The sequence below is a fragment of the Cupressus sempervirens genome, chromosome 1, assembly GCF_028749045.1.
Source record: "Cupressus sempervirens isolate cs-2001-9-10 chromosome 1, ASM2874904v1, whole genome shotgun sequence".
Classification (NCBI taxonomy): Eukaryota; Viridiplantae; Streptophyta; class Pinopsida; order Cupressales; family Cupressaceae; genus Cupressus; species Cupressus sempervirens.
In genome coordinates, this window is record NC_143118.1 from 476,773,385 (window position 1) to 476,791,108 (window position 17,724).

The following is a 17,724-nucleotide window of genomic DNA, read 5'->3' on the forward strand; positions in this document are numbered from 1 at the left end:
CTACAAAGAAGTCATTTGTTACTTGGTAGTTTCCCATGGTGATGCTCAATTGCGGGATGAAAAGGCTACATAGCAAGATTTCTTCCTGCCACCTTGACTTCGAACTCTTTGTGTCCCTCTGTTCACAAACCCGTTCGGTTCATGAGTGGTGAGTAGATGAAGTTAAGTGTGGCTACACTGTCAAGCATGACTACCTCCCGCTACCCTTGAAGTGTACCTTGTACTCAAAATAAATTGCACCTCAGAGTATCGACAAGTGCCACAATGATGCCTCTTCACCTTACCAGCGTGGCAATCCTCTCCATGCGGTTTATGGTAGTCTTCTTTGAGTGTTTCTGACCATCTCTTTCATTCTTCTCTTTTGGTGGCTCAAGTTCTTCGTTGTTGAACACCACCACAATATAATGGATTTTCCCTTTGCCCAAGCACTGGTGCCTTGAATCCCACGACTTCTTTTAGGTAAAAGAGAGTTTCCTCCTCTCGAGCTCTTATTTGGTGGCCTCATCCAACGATGATATCTTCAGATGGGGTTTGTTGTCTTTCTCCTTTAGGGGAAGGGGTAGCTTGGGATGCGAAAACTCCTTGAAGTAGAAGAAGAGAATGCCGCCATGTCACATGCCTTCTCAGTTTCTTCGGTAAGCATGTTGGTTTGAACCCTTTCACCCAACCTTTTAGAGGCTCCATCAACCTATCCATGAACAACACAAACTCTTTGAGATATTTGTTACCAACACGAATGGCCTTTGCAATTTTGTAATGTAACTATCGATTGATCCAGATTGCTTTTGTTGCGCCAACTCCTAATAATTGAGTTCTGGATTCTTCTTGTAGAAGCGGTCCATAAGCCTCTTTGTGGATTCACCATATGAGGCTACTTGATCGTGGTCAAGGATGACCATTCCATGATGCCACCATTCGTGAGTGATTTCCTCCAAGTGAAATGTGGTAAATTTGATTGTGTCATCTTCAGGCATTGGGTTAAGCTGAAAATGCTTGTCTTCTTTCTTAACCTATGCCTGTGCCGATGTTGTTCTAGAACCATCAAAGGATGACATATATTTACGTTTCCTCTCTTCCATTTGAGGTCATTATTGTAGTAGTTGCGAGTGCTGCTGCCCGAGTATCTCATTCACAGATCAACAAATCCCTTAAAGAATATGTGTTCCATGAGATCCTTGTTCCTCTAGTCTTGCCTTAGCTACTTTTGCATTTCTAGGAATGTGGCTCTCTCTCTTTGCGAGGTGGTTAGGTTCTCGACATAAATGTCGACATCGATGGTCAAGCGCATGAATGCTAAGTTTTTTCTCCTTGTGATGGAATTATCATTGTACCCATTTTGTTCTCCATTTGTCTTCTCTTTTGCCAATCTTTGCAACATCTCCTCTATGAGCCATTCTTGTTCTTCCCCTTTGACCATGGTATCATCGAGCTGCACTTGCCTTCTAGTTAGTTTCCTCAATAGTACCATTACTTTATCTGCAAAATCCTGTGGCTCCTCCATTCTATCAATAGAAAGGTACCTCCTTGTGGTGTACATATGCATCCACTACTTGACGGGTTAGCAAAATTCATTGACTTTTATACTACTGTAATGCCCCTGTATTGTGCGGTTGTCAGAAATGACTTTGCATCCTAGAAGACAAACTTACTAACATCGTATGGTCTATTTAGACCCCGTATAATCTTCTTTTTCTTTGGGAACCAAATCTAGTTGTTGTACACTCCCTCCAATTGACGTATGGTGCTTCAAAAAGGTCGTACATTGACATGAATGACCTTCCATGTGGTGATATGAAGTCCTCCATTACAGTTACTGATATGGCTCTTGAACGGTGAATTCCCCTTGTGCCTTACGATCCATACGAAGCCTTGTTGCCCCACTTGCTACTTGGATGCTCTAGAACACTTGTCGTACAATGGATAATAATGTGTACGGAATTAAAGTTACTTCTAGGCAATAATGCATGGATCATACAAGATATTACGCAAGTTGAAATCTGATTGCTAAGATCATAAAATAGTCTATATTCTTAGAGTATAAATAACTACAACTAATAGATCTCAAAAGAGAACTTAATACTCAATAATGACCACTTCATATTTCAATAATTTCATACTAAGAAAAGAGCAAAATAGGGCGAGGAGTGACTTACACCAATACTGTAGATGCTAAGTGACGCAACCTAGGTAGGAGAGAATCCCTAAACTAGATGTCCAACCCAACAATAAGCGTAAAGACACAAAAGCACTAACTAGATAGAAATGAAACTATAGAATTCAATTGATTCAATCCATCTTCTACATTTACAAAGCTTGAAAACACTCGAAGAAAATATTGCAATTGATGATTCTGAATGAATCAATCCTGTAGACTATCAATAAAAGCCTTGTACTTTGTGACGATCACGGGATCATGGATTCCTATATTCTGCACCATTGCATTCTCTTTGATGAGTTTCTATTTGTCATTTGAAAACTTGATTTGATCAAGCTTTTTCTCGTTTGAGTTGTCATGGATTCCCCTTTGTAGATTGGCATATTCAGTAGTCTCTAACACTTTAAAAACCTTCTTCATGTTGTCTGGATGTAAACTAGAAACAACTTTCCATTAGCACCTTTAACTCTTTTTTTTTGAAGCAAAGTGCTTGGTGCATTCCCACACGAACTCAGGTTCTGGCACAACCATTGGAAAAGTGGAGACCAAATGAATTACTGCTTCTTTTGATTCGAAGCACACCTTCTTTACTAGATGTCTTCATTCTTTGTAGAAATTTTAGCATATCTTGACTCGCTGTAACATGAAAGTTTCAATGAGATTGAATCCATGAAAGCTTTGAGATTTCGAGTGTGGATGATGGGTTTATGAAGGATGAGTGTTCAAATTATGGATTAGATATTTCTGAAACACATATGATGGCTGGAAATGAATTGAAAAGCATATATATGTATTTGGGCAAAAAGGGCCAAAATCGGATTCTCAAGGGTGGATTGCATGTGAGCAAAGATGGGCTTTTGTGAGTATGACCAAGAATGCAAGTTGGGATGCATATGGATGTGTGCAGATGATGACTTTGGTGTTTAAAAGGGTGACCTTTTACAAAAATCAGTTTCTCTAGAGGTAATTACATGTAAAGTAATTTACATTTAATTGTTAGTTGATGTAAACATGTAATTAGGTTTGAAGGATGTAATTATATGTAATTGGGTTTGAAAGATGGAATTACATGTAAATGCGGATGGAGGATTGAATGTAATTGCATATATTGGGAAATGAATGTAATATGCCTTGCTATGTGTTGGTGAAATATGAAAAGATGTGATGCATTTGTATGGAAAGAGGGGAAGTGAAAAGGTGTGATATGCTCTTGCATTCTTGGGAAAGAATCCTTAACCTTTTCGAAAAAAAGAAATCAAAACAACAAGCAAACAACATTCACTAAGCAAAATCATACCTTTGGTTATTGACTCAAACATGACAAATATCAAGTTGCTCTCAATTTCGAAATTGGAATTTGAGAAAATTCCAAGCATTTGAAAATAGAAGCTTTGATCTTATTGTAAAGGAAATTTGCAAAATACATGGCATATCTTTGAACAACTGTACAATGATAAGCCAAAATATGCAATGCAATAGTAAAGGTTGAAAACTTCAACCTACTTGGAGATCAAAGAGCCAAATGTGTAAGATTAATAGGTTTGAATGATTGACTTTCCTCCAAATCCGAATTTCCAAACAACTCCTTGACCTTTTCAATGCTTGCAAATGATGGCTTTGAATGATCAACGCATGAGGAATTTTTGTATGCAAATGTCGAAAACGTGATTCTTAAACCTTCAAGTGTAAAACGTTTTTGAGAAACTCATGTATATGGGTTGTTTTTAGGTAAAAACGTGCCCTCTAGATGCATGAGTATGGGGTTTCTGCATAAAAAGGTAAAAAACGTGTATTTCAAATGCATTAGTATGCATTAAAACTCAAAAATGTGTCCTCTAGATCCAAAAGGATGGGCTGGAAATGCCATTTTCTGGGCATTTTTTAGCAAAAACGTGGCTCTAAAATGCAAATATATTGGTCGTTTTTGAGTTGGGAATGCAAATACGGCTTCCCCTATTGCTAAAACATGGATCCAAATGGAAAAAAATATGATTAAAAATCCAAATTTCTGGGCGTTTTTAGCTAAAACATGGCCAAAAAATGGAGGTATTTGAAGTGTTTTTGACTCAGGAAAGCAAAGACTGGTTCCTCAAATGTATTTGCATTAGTTGGAATGGTGAAATCGGACCCTATAGATGCATGTACATGTTTAAAATGTATGATATGATTGCTGGAAGTGAAAATCACACTCTCAAGGAGCCATTACATATTTGCATTTGGGCGTTTTTGGCATGGGAGTGCAAAAATGGGGTCTTGGAGAGTCATTGCGTGACTTTTGAATGCAAAATCGGATTCTCCAAGACAAATTGCATATAAAATTCATTGGCTGGAAGTGCATTTACATGTAAATGGACTCTTAGAAGTCCATTACATATTTTAAATATGCATTTACATGGTTAAAAATGGATTGTAAATATGTATTTGCATATTTACATGTTTTAGTGCAAATTGCACTCTAGAAGGGCATTCGCATGTGATGCCTTGGCTGGAAATGCCTTTTATATGTAAATCGGACTCATGGAATGCATTTACATGTTTTAAAAACTCACGTTTTATTTCCCTAAGTCCATAAATTGCATTTCTAGTACAAATCAGACTCTCATGATGCAATTACATGGAAAGTGATTTACATGTGAAGGGGAGTTTTAAGGTAAAGTAGTCTCTAGGAAGTCCATTACATGCATTTCTAGTGCAAATAACACTCTAGGAATGCATTTTCATAAAAAAAATGTAAAAGACATGTAAGTTGAGTTTGCACAACTTTAATGATCAATTAAGCACATGTTTAATTGATTTTTGAGTCAATATTACTTTATTGGGTCAAAAATAATATTGACACTATAAAGTTTATATATCATGTGCAATTATTATTCAAAAGATCTACTACTAAATCGGAAGCAGAGCAGGGATCATCTAAGAAGAGAGGTAGACCTTCCAACTGAAACCTTGCAAAATTCTGAAATGTAGACTCCCTAGCTTTTTCAAGAGTGCTGATTCTAAAGTAGCCTCTGAATCTAGGCCCATTTCAAAATGAATGCTAAATTTATATCTTGGAATGTCAGAGGACTAGAGACTCCTGACAGAAAATACGTTATTAAGAGACTCCTTAGAGAGCATTCTAATATTGACTTCCTATTACGTTAGGAAATCAAAGCCTCTGGATTTCATTCAACTTGATGTTGCTCTGAAATGCATATGGAAGGATGCCAAACCGTACTTTACCAACCATCCTAAAGGTAGGGGTGGGGCTGTCATCTTGGTTAGCCCCAAATGGTCTAAGCATGTTGTTGAATGGGGTATATCCCCTTGTAACAGGATTGTATGGATCTCTATCAATGTTCATGAAAAAGAAATTGGAATTTGTTCTATTTATGCCCCAAATGAGTCAGATAACAGAGCCAATTTGTGGAACTGGTGTTGTCAACTAAAAGAGATCCCTTGGATCATGGATGGAGACTTTAACATTGTAGAGAGGCAACAAGACTAGTCAGGTGGGCAAAAATTTGAATGAAAGAATGGGGAAAAGGTCTTGTGGAATAGGTTTGTCAATAAATTCAAACTCTTTGACCCCCTAGCTGGGAATAGGAGTGAACATAATGGTATATGGTTTACATGGACTAACTTTTCAGAAAGGAGTTAAAAGAATCTATAGTAGGTTGGACAGGTTTTATGTCAGCAAGGATACCTTCTCCTTCATCCGAAACTCTGGTGGTGATTGCACTCAGGTCCTCCCCTTCACTCTATCTGATCAACACCTTGTTATTGCTTCTATATTTCTGATCAAACATCTTGGAGAGTCTAATTCAAAAAACTTGAGCTTTTCTCTAAACACCTCACAACTGAAGAATAATGAAGTTAACATTTCTGCCTTCTTCATCAGGTGGTATAATATACATATGGTTAAACACAAAGATGCGACCAGTAGATGGATCACCATGGTTGATAGTTGGAGGAAACTATTTCAGACAATAGGTAAGAAAAGAGAAAATGACGCCAGGAGAACTGAGAACTCATTGCATGAAAAACTGCTGGAGGCAGAAAGTGTCCTTCAAAAGGATCCTCATAACCCAATTGATCTAGACACCCTGGTGAATGCCAGAGACTCACTCCGAAATTTTCAAAATTATAAAGTCCAAGGTGCCAAGGTTAGAGCCAGGATGAATTGGTTGGAACATGGAGACAAAGGGTCCAAATTCTTCTTTCAACTGCTGAAATATAAAGAAGCAAGGGACATGATTGATATGATCATGGATGGAAACTCAACCATTTCAACTCAAGAAGATATCCTCAAGGCGTTTGCAAATTATTATGCTCAGTTATTTACTACTGAAGATGATGGGGAAAGTATGGAAGAAGAGAGAATTAGGATAAGCAAGCTCATCCCTGAAAAAATTAAGGATGAAGACAAAATCAAGCTAAGCCTTTCTATATCAAAAGAAGAGATAACTACCTGCAATTATGTAGATAAGCAATGATAAGGCCCCAGGACCGGATGACATCCCAGTAGAATTCTGTAAAGAACACATTGAATGGATCTGGCAAGATCTATTACGGATGTATGAGCAAGCCTTGTGGGAAGGGTCATTGGGACTATAAGTCAATAAAGGTATAATCAAACTTATACCTAAAGATGGTGAAAAAGGACTGATAAAAAGCTGGAGGCCAATAAATTTTTTGAATGTCTCCTATAAAATTTTGGCCAAGATTCTAGCCCTTAGAATTAAAGATGTATTACCCAAGATTATTTGTCATGCTCAAATAGGATTTGTTAAAGGAAGGTACATACTGGAAAATTTAATCACCTGTTGGGAATCCATGGATTGGGCCAAATGCTCAGGAAAAACTCTGGTGGAGTGAAAGTTTATTAGAATGATGATGGAATGCCTTGGTTTCCCTGGATTGTTTATAAAGATGGTTTTTATACATATGAAGGATGCTAATGCTGCAGTTGAGGTTAATGGCTCAAGATCCAAAGAGTTTCACCTTTCTAGGTCTATCTGTCAAGGATGCACCTCTTGCCTCCTCCTTGTTTGTTCTGGTTGCTGATTGCCTTCACTACATCCTCAAAGACGACTCTCTTTCTCCTAAGATCATGGGTATTAGACTCCCAAATTAAGATGAAATCTCTAATGTGCAATTTGCTGATGAACTGCATTACTTATTGATCTTTCAAAAATTAACGTTGAGTACCTTGTAAACAAGTTGGATATATTCTGTAAAGCCTCTAGTAGTAAGATTTCCATCAGCAAGTCCATTATACTAGGGTGGCATGAGACCCCTCCGGACTGGTATAGCAGATTTGGTTTCTTTTGGGGAGGCCCAAACCATATAGTTAGGTATCTTGGTATACCTTTCTCAGTATCTCCTAATCTTAATGATATGTGGACCTAGGTTAAAAGTAAAATTGAAAAGAAGTTGGGGAAGTGGAATAGAAATTACTTATTGTTGGCAGGGAGAATGCAGGTGTGTTAGAAGGTCCTAGATGCTTACACTGTCTACTACTCCTCAGCCTGGTTATTCAATATAGCTCACATCAATTATATTCAAAAAGTGATCATAAACTTTCTGTGGTTGGATGACAGAGGTAAGAAATAAAAACATGTTGTGAAATGGGACTGGTGTGTCAGAAGAAAAGAAATAGGTGGGTTGGGCTTGAAGGATCTCAGATGGCAAGGTTGTGCATTGGCAGTCAAATGGGTTGCTAAGGCGCTTCAAGGTGATGGGCCTTGGAAAATCCTAATTAGGAATAATATTTCAAGAGGGGTCCCCCATCCAGGGAAAAGCTGGAAGAACTTACATATTCATGATCTTCTGTTAGGTAAATGGAAAATCAGAGTAAGTGGATCTGAAGTATTCCAGGCTATCTGGAAGGGATGGGAATAGATGAGACAGCGGATACATAGAAGAAAATTGACTGATAGCTCACATAAACTCTGTGGTGAGAAATCCCCATGGTGGAATCTAGAGAGGAATGACAAACCATTAGCTCTGTTGCAAGGTTGTTCTGCCAAACATTGGTGCAAGATTGGTATCTCAAAGTTCAATGAGTTGATCAAGGATGACTGCTTGATCAAGTGGGAGGAGCTTGGTTGTAATTTTTCCCTAGCACCCTCCCATAAGAGAACCTACTCTATCATAAAGGAATCCTGGTTGCAAGCTAAACTACCCTTTGAATGTGGGGAAACCGCCAACAAACTTGCTAAGTTGAAATGGCCTGATGGCTCCCCCATTGTGGAAACAAAAGCCAAGTACATATACAGTCCTTTGTCTGACTCTGTGACTATCATTAACCATCTTAATTGTAAATGGTATATCAACCTCGACCAATCTTCTTGGTCTAAGTACCTGAGCTCTCTATGGCACAAAACTATTGAACCCAAGATTATCCGCTTCCTTTGACAAGTTTTGTTGCACATGATCCCTGTTCTTATGCTTGATGGTAATCCTTACACATACATTGTCTGTCACCTACCTGAGTCGGTTGAACATATCTTTTCTGACTGTCCCTTGCCCAAAGGGGTTTGGATGCTATTTGGAATTAAGATTGGACCCATATTTTCCTCTTTCATGTTATCTCTAGCCACATATCTATTCTATCCAAGTGTTCTAACGCTATTTGGGTTGTTTTCTCTTCTTCACTAGTTTGGCATGTGTAAATTTTGAGAAATGAGGATATCTTTAAGAGTAGACATAGGGTTCTTATTGGGTCTCTGCAGAGACTCATTATTAGACATATGTGTTTGCAGGTCTCCATTGTTTTCAAGATCAAGAAGCAGAAATTCCACCAAGTCATTAAGGAATGTACAAAAATCCTCAAGAGAGAAGCTTGCATTTGACATTCATATTGAACATGGAAAGGATGAAGAGGATGATTGCACATTGGAAGAGATGTTAAATCAGATCATTAAGAAGAAAAGAGTGGCCAATCCTACGCCGCCTACAGGGGAAGATCCCAGTGCATCAAGAGATGGAGGACAGTCCAATGCTGAGGAGCATGTGGAACCAGCAACAGTAGCCATTCCTCTACAGCTGGAGCCAATGCAAGTTATCAGAGCAGTAGACAATAGGAATCAGGACTTTACCACAATGGGTGAAGTTGTTGATAGGATGATTCCTAATAACAGAGTCAAAAATTCTCTAATCATAGTTCACAATGCAACAGATATCAGAGCTGGGAGGAAAGCGATTATTACAGTCAGCCCTGTCTCAAGGCCTCCTGCTATTCCTCCTGCAACCATTCTTAACAACCCTTTCAATATCATCAAGGAAGGTGGACTGCCTTTCAAATGGTCTAAAGGACATGCTGCCTAGACTACCTGGATGACAGAGTGAATTTTTAGATTAATAGAACTTTGGGTTTGACTGTATTTTATTTTTGATGGCCAAATGTGTAAAGCTTGATATGATCTGAATTGGCTCAGACCTCTGATACATTTTCTGCAGTGGATGTATTTCCTCTGATACTGTCTCATATCGCTGTTACTATTTTATTTTTGGCTTATGTTATACTTAATAGAAAAAAGTTTATTCAAAAAATAAAATTTAACTTGGATGTTTTAAAATAAAACATAAAGTAATACCCAAAAATAAATTAAACTATATAGTTAATAAAGTCACTTAAGAGAAAAATTAAAAAGCAACTCAACATAAATTTAAAAAATATAACATAAAGTGGTCTATTGTGACTTAAGTGATAAAGTAACTTAAAGTCAATTAATGTTATATTTTTCAGAAAGTGAATGTTAAACATTAAAATATAACATGATATTTTAAATGTGCAATAGCATCTGGAGAGTCCACCTTTTGAGCACCTAAATGATCATATCTTTTGACTGCCAAGTCCGATTAGGCCCTAAGATATACCAAATCGAAGGAAAAATCGAAAGCAAGAGATTGGATGAAACCAAAAGACTAAAAGCAAGTAAACACACCTGCAAAAATGCGAAAAAAGACGTGGAAGGCTTAATAAATCAAGCAAAGGCTTAATAGAATGGAAAACAAAAAGAACTCGATGAAAGCCTTCAGTAAAAGGATTCATTATGCAAATTGGGGTCGATTGGTTGATCAATGTTGGCCAATTAAATAATGAATTATCTTAGAGAAATGCAAAAAGTTGAAAAAGTTTCATATTGTTACCTACATTTTGTGGTGACAAAATGCAGGACAACATTACTAACAGATGATAATAATTGACAGCAAAGTCACACAATATTTCGTCAAATAAATGTAAAACATTACAATGCATGCATTCCTCAAACGCCGATCCAGGTATGGTACTGTTTTTCAAGTCCAATAATAGCATTCAAAACCCTTTGTTTTGCATTATAGCTCTGTAATATACAACTCCAGGCAGGTATAATTCCATCTAGTGTATAATCAAACTCTTCGGCTCCCTGTCAACAGCAATATCAGACATGCATGTCCCAGTCTAAGGTGGTTGTGGACTGATCTAAATGTGTCTCTGATGTTTACAGTCTTTGCAACTTATGCTATGGACTCCCAAACTTGTACATCAGTTACAGAGCACTCTCCAATTGATACTGTTCAATCTTTGGTTCAAACTCAGTCTTATGCAGCTGGTAATAACCTTCCCAGCTGATATAAAATATCTTCAACAACAGCAGTGTTGATGAATAGCTTCATTCAGATAAATTGTATGATATATAATTTGATCTGCTAATTACATGCATATATTCTAACTCTTTTGTTTATCTTAATACATATATGCATATATATTGCAGATCAGTATATAGTCATCCTTGATATCTATTGTCCTATTTCCAAGTATATCAACGATCTGTTATTGCAGATTTAGTGTTGCTCTTTTATGTTCACCTTATTTAGTGATCGAGTAATGATCACATAATCGGGTTATGTGCAAACATATTACAGATTTAAGTCTGATTATCATCTTGCAGATTGATGACTATTCTAGGAGTTTGTTTGAGAAAACTATTAATAACACCGATTGGTAATCATTCTATTTGTTATACAAATCATTGCAAATGAATAGACATATTGTGTGGGCATGTCTCCTCTTTGAGGAGACACGAGTCACACGACTAACCAATATCTGCCCCTTTTCATACCATATTAATAACCAAACCTGATTGGGCAAATGAACATAGAAATCAATAAATGTTCTGCCTCATCTAGAGTTCGGCGATCAGACCTGAATATTCAGTAATTATAGATATTGAATCATATTCATATCAAATTGATGTATGTCAAGACCACTATATTCTGATCATAATCTGCAATCAATAAGACAGAGATTAGTAATCACAGAATTCTGATATAAAAGATATGTAACACATCAATCGGATATTAATTTAATTGCATTTACAAGCTGTTCAATCACAGCAAGATAATCAGGAATAAAACACCGAGTTCTCCTTTCAAACCCCTAACCTGGCAACTGGACATTGGTGAATGAAATAATAGATATCTCAAGTGATATAATTTACCTTTTAAGCACTCAACTATCCTCTTGACTGTATCATTCAACAGCAAAAAGAATGACAGCAAAGAGGGATTTCGTCATCCAAGCACTTCAAAGAAGTTCTCCAAATATTTTCATGCCATATAACACGATTTTCCTTTACTCAAGTCCCCACTAACTTTAATTTTATGCTTTCAGTTTATTTTTGAATAAATGAGACCATTTAATTAAATATTTCCAACAAAACATAGACCATGCATTAATAAAGTAAAATAATATTATTCAATTTAATAAAAATAACTTTATTAACGCATTATAAAATACATGGATGATAAATAAATGAACCTATTGATATTAAACAATTAATCATCAACACCTCTGCCACTGGATGTCTAGATATGCGCATAATGACTTACTATAAATAGTAAACTTGACCAGAACTGCATCCAGACACCTTTGTTCAACCTCCAACTAAACTGTCTAGGCCCAATGGCCTCAAAGTCCCTTAAATTTCTTGGTTAGCCTTCTGGGCCATGGAGAAATAGGCTAACAAAAAACTCATACAACTTATGCCAAGAAAAGGAGACATTGCAAAGATAATAGTGATGTAATTTTTCAGAATCTCCTAAAATCTATAATCTCCATTCTATTAATGAGTTTATACTTGGAAAGCTTTTGACCTTGTGGTGATCAACAGTTGATGGGTGCACATGGGTTCATGTTGGGTGCCCATAGGTTGTGTGCCTAACATTGTAGGTGCACATCTTGGTGCACCCACATTGCTAAGCACATAGCCTCGTGCGCACTGAATAAGTACCCACATACGTACCTGTATCCTATGTCACAGGGTTCGGCAAATTTCTGCCATCAGGTTCGAAATTTGACGAACTTCAAAACAACACAAAAAATTCGTTGAAGTTCGACTATCATTCGTTAGCTTCGTATGGATATAACGAGCAGTCTTCGATAAAAGGTTTTTAAGGGTTTTCCATGTTTTTCCCCTACATGCAGAGGTTTTTTCTCGCATCATTTTGATGCCTTGATCCATTTTATTAGATGGGCTTTAGGGTTTTTGTATTAACTATACAATCGACATACGAATGAACTGAGCAAACCAGAGACGAGCGAAATGAGGTTTCGATCTTGTTCGCCAGATCTGCGCTATCACTTCTAGATGGGCACCTACTTAACAAATGGTGAATCAGACGAAGATCAAGAGCGCCATTCCGGATGAAATTAGTTGACCGATCGTTTAATGTTATTAATATTATTTATCTACTATATATTTTTGTTTATTAAAATTATATTGTTGTGTATTATAATAATTGTAATGCCGTCAGGTGTCTCTTTAATTTTTTATATTTTAATGTTATTAAGTTTATAGAGTTTATATCTCCCGCATTTGAAATTGAATAATAACTAAAGGTACTAAATATTATTTATTTATATTTTACTTTTATATGCTTAGATAATATTATCTTATACGATATATATTATTTGTTTTATTATTGTTATTTATATTGTGTTATTTGTAATGTCCTTTTGTTTTTTTAAAATTTAGTGTTATCAATATTATTATTATCATTATATAGTTTTTTTATATTTAGATAATATTTTTTAAATGATAAATAGTAGTAGATATAATTTATCTATTTAAATTACAATATTGTTCTATATAAATATTTATTTAAATTTACATATATTATTTATAGTTTTTAAAAATTAATTTATATAGGCGAATTTAATGTCGAATTTTTTTCATTTTTTTGAGGTGTCTAATTTTATTCGAATTTCATAGTTGCCGAACTTGAACTTGAATTCGAACCTTGTGACTTAGCCTGTATCAGATGCATACCTGAACTATTACAGGGCTTGGAGGAACAGATCTCGTATAATAGAATTTAGAGTAAATTGATTAGCTTCTTTGACACCATCTCACATGCCCCCTAGAATTTATGATGATTGAGGCCCTTTCAAATTCGGTTGATGACCACAATTGCTTCTCCCAGTCCTCTATTCAAGGTTTTCTTGAGGTTGGAAAGAAAACCAAAGGGACAAAATAACAAACTTTTTTCACGTGATTTAAAATTGACTTTATTTTCATCCTAGAGTCAAGCCTAGTTTTGAGTGATTCATCAATTTTGTGTAGGGTTTCATTGGTTTTTGCAATCATTTTATAATCTTTTTTGCTATTTTTAGGGATTTTAATATGATTTTAATCTGCTTAAATGCAAAAAGGTCAATGAAAATTGGATCTACAATTGGTCAATGATTCTTTCACGAATCAAGATGTTTTCAAAGAATATGGCCTGGCTCTAGGATTGAGGATTAATTAGTATAATTAGGATTTCAGGCAGATTATTGCTTCTATGATATAGTTCTACGTCATAATTTCCCGTTAACTAATTACTAAACCTAACTATCTAGGATCTGCAATAATACTTTTCTGCATAATATGGTTTGTGGTAGTTTTTTATTGTTCTTTATTTAATCTGTATCTGGCAATCAAAAATGTTAATTAATTTTGTAAACTTGCTGTATGATGTGACCCTTATATATCAAGGCAAAAGGTCTAGAATGGACAGCTGTCATTTTAGTACGAGCGAATGAGGGAGTCATACCAGTTAGGGATGATGATTTCCTAGTAGAACCAAGCTCTCTAAGGACCATTGACCATGGCATCATATATAAAGCTGATGTAATTAAGATGGAAACTGGAACTGAAAGTAACACAAGCAGGGACAGCATCTCATTATTAGGACCTTCTATCTCAGAAGCTCAAGGAAATTTGAATGGACCAAATAGAGGAGTTGAAGAAGAGGTGTGTACAGTGTAAAGTAGATACATAAATATTGCTTTCGAAAAAAATTCTTGATTGTTTGATTAGGAATTTTGAGTAAATAAAGTAATTTTATTTTGTTCATGCCTTTGTTGAATAGAATGATTTCAATCCTGTAATTCTTATGTTTGAAGCCCTTTCTAATAGTAGTATTTATGGACAGAGGCGGCTTATGTATGTGGCTTTGACTCGAGCTAAACGTTTTGTTTTTGTAAGTTTGGTCAATTCAGTTGTAACGTCATTTCAAGTGTTCACACGTGTAAAGTACTCTACTTTGGGTTATTTTGTATATTTTTAATTGTATTTCTTAAAAAGAAAATAGTTATAATTGTATGCTTGCAGTATTTTGTCCAAATTTCTTTTTTGGATAATAAATTATAATACTTTCAGTTTGGAACTTGTCATCAGGTCACACATATTGTGACAGCAGGTGGGCAACAGATGGCACCATCACGTTTCTTAGCAGATATTCCACAAGGTGAGTTAATAATATATATTTTTCAGACATTGCATGCAATATGGTCCAACCATTTGTGTCATTTAAACAACATACTGGATTCATATACGAAAGATCATTATTGCAAGTGTTCTTGATTTTTCAGAGTGAAAGTTTGCAAGCTTTGTTCATTGCTTATTTTTAGAACTTTTTATCTTTGCTTCGAGGTTATGATATTTTTTTTGTTTTCTTAAATTGTGTACACACTAATGTTATTTCATGCAGAGCAAATTAAAGCATAGGCACAAATTGTTAGCAAAAACTCAGTTGTGCAGATATATAGCAGTTCTTTACCTACAATGTGCTGTAATTATTTTATCAAACTGATTGACTGATAAGTGCACCATACTGAGTAATCAAACATGAAGGTAACAGGCATATTTGTGTTGCAGATGTCCCTGTAGCAGCCACTTTATTGATGTTTCCCTGTGCCTATGCATACCATACAAGTTTTGTTAGTTACTCGTGGTCCTATATTGAGGTTAACAGACTTTCCTTATATGTAACAGTAATGCCCATGATGGCTTTTGCTATTGTTTATTAACAATTTTGTTACTAGTACAAAGGTTTCAGTTTTACTGGCTGCATGCAATATCCACAAGAAGTGTTTCAAGCTCATTCCATCCATGTCTTCTGCCTCCTATTTCAATAGCTTTCTCTTTCTCAACCATTGAATAACTTAAAACGTTAGTAATAATCTTGTCTTCAGTATGGTCTTCCCTAAAGGATTCTATCACATGTTATCTTAAGAGTCGCTCTCTGTAATGTCAAGTGGCTGTTGGTCCATTAGTGAGAATGCTTTACTCACAAAGAGCCCAAAACTATAGAGCAAGTAGGTCAGTTTGAGTTGTCACTTTAGTAGAATCGATATCCTTTAGTCCTGGGCACTGAGCAAAGGAGGTTGATGACTTGTGTAACTGATACCTATGGGCTGCAAAAGGTTTTGGGATGTGTATTCTCCCAAAAACCTATATAATGTTATGCCTCTCCAGCCTTTCTTTTCTGCTCTTGTGATAAGATAAGTAAAGGATTTGTTGCTTTGATGAATCTTGATGAGTAATTGCAAGTTTTTATCAGGAGCTTCCTTTAACATTTGGCATTTATGCAGGTTTGGTGCGCAGAACAACATGCTATGAAAGTAAAATTAAATTGCCTGGTTCAGTGACATCTTCACCTACATTGACAAAAATGTTGAAGCCGCCTAATCATGAAAATACTAAGAATGTTGAAGCTTCAATAGGAATAGCTCAATCTCAGTTTGTGAATGCTGAGAGATGCAATGACATGCAGCATTCAACGAAACGTTTGAAATCATCTACACAAAATGTTGAAAGGAAAACCATATATAAGTTCAGTCCATCCAAGTCAAGTTCAGATATGACACGTTTAGAGCACTCTTCGCTGCAGTCATGTCTTGAAGCCAAAAATAATAAATCTTTAATGTTGAACTCAGATAAATATGTAGGTGACTCTGATGATTCTGACTTTGAGAGACCTGTTAAGAGTGGAAGGAAAAGAATTGCAAATTCTCAATATGCTGAGAGTGAAGAATAATCTGTCACTTCAGAACTGGAACACTTGACTAAGTTTTGATTGATGAGCTGTGTGTACACTAAACAGTATAATTTTTGGGCAGAATTTTATTGGTAGTCAAATAAAGGAATATTGTGAACAAACCCTTCCTTTCTTAAATAATTCAACACAAACTTGAAGATTGATTTTAATTATTTCAGTTTTTGTATGTAATATCAGTAAATAAAGTACCATTTGGAAATTATATCCTAATAAATTTTTATTAAGATAATGTATAAAATGTGGTAATTGTAGAATATAACAATGTAGTAGTCCTAAACATAATTTAATTGTGTTTTTCGTTGTTGACAAAGCGGCGATGGTAATATTGTTTTGTCATACTAAACATCAACAAAACAAAGATGATGTCTCTTACATAGATAAACCAAAAGGTCCAATTACACCAAGGTAGAAAATATGCTAGATAAACCAAAAAATTCGATTAACAACACTCTAGCAGAATAGCTAGTAACTCACATCAAGAGTAAGAAGACAACTCATCCATAGTGTGGGAAGGAGAAAGAAAAACCGAAGAATGATTTTTCCTACATTGCTAGACAACTGTGTAGACAATACTATCTCTATATTCCCCACAATAGAGGTAGAGCAAGTGGTGGAGTCCTCAAAGCGAGATTATCAAGTCCAGGGCTAAAGTGCTAACTAGGTTGCACATCGTCAGCTAAAGGTTAGAGTAGAGTGGGAAGAACAAATGGAGAAGGGTTGACTAGGGAGAGGGAGTTGCACTAGTAGCAATAGGTGGAGTAGAATCCACAAGGTCAGAGGAGGCCAACTTAGTAGCAGGAGCTAGAGTTGACTCTTCATCAACCTATGAAGAGTTGATAGAGGCATAATTAGAAGTCATGATGGTCGAATGATCATCATTAGTTTACTTTCACCAAGTGACACCAACTTTACAATGCAAGAGAGAACAATGTGTTTCCAAGTGACCAGTAAACAAGAATTGACAACATTGTAAGGGGAGGTCCTAACAATTTAACAATTGCGTATATTGCCCATCCCTAGCGATGAGAATCACATCTCTAGGAAGAGGTGTGGAGATGTCAATTTTAAATCAAAATTTGTGCAAAGGTAGAGGCCTAAAGTGGTTGTGGTGTTGTCCTCCTTTAAGAAATAACCAATAGAGTAGTTGATATCCTTTAAGCACAAACTCTCCCAAAAATGAAGGGGAAGATTTAGAAGATGAAGTTGCATTAGACATA

At 35.9% G+C, this 17,724-nt stretch overlaps 1 protein-coding gene across 5 annotated transcripts in view; it reads left to right on the forward strand.

Annotated features, from left to right (window-relative positions):
- The window catches only part of LOC149578355 (uncharacterized), a 93,799-nt gene extending 77,140 nt beyond the window's left edge, over positions 1–16,659 (forward strand). For 3 of the 5 annotated variants that reach the window (XM_089828403.1, XM_089828417.1, XM_089828409.1), the window contains exons 10-13: positions 14,161–14,418; positions 14,600–14,647; positions 14,845–14,914; positions 16,041–16,659. In XM_089828403.1, coding sequence (XP_089684529.1) covers positions 14,161–14,418; positions 14,600–14,647; positions 14,845–14,914; positions 16,041–16,486 — 822 coding nt within the window. In that variant the 3' untranslated portion in view covers positions 16,487–16,659. Of the gene's footprint in view, positions 1–14,160; positions 14,419–14,599; positions 14,648–14,826; positions 14,915–16,040 lie in introns of all 5 variants that reach the window. The other 2 variants (XM_089828401.1, XM_089828413.1) reach the window with 1 other exon arrangement.
- The last annotated feature ends 1,065 nt before the right edge of the window (positions 16,660–17,724 follow it).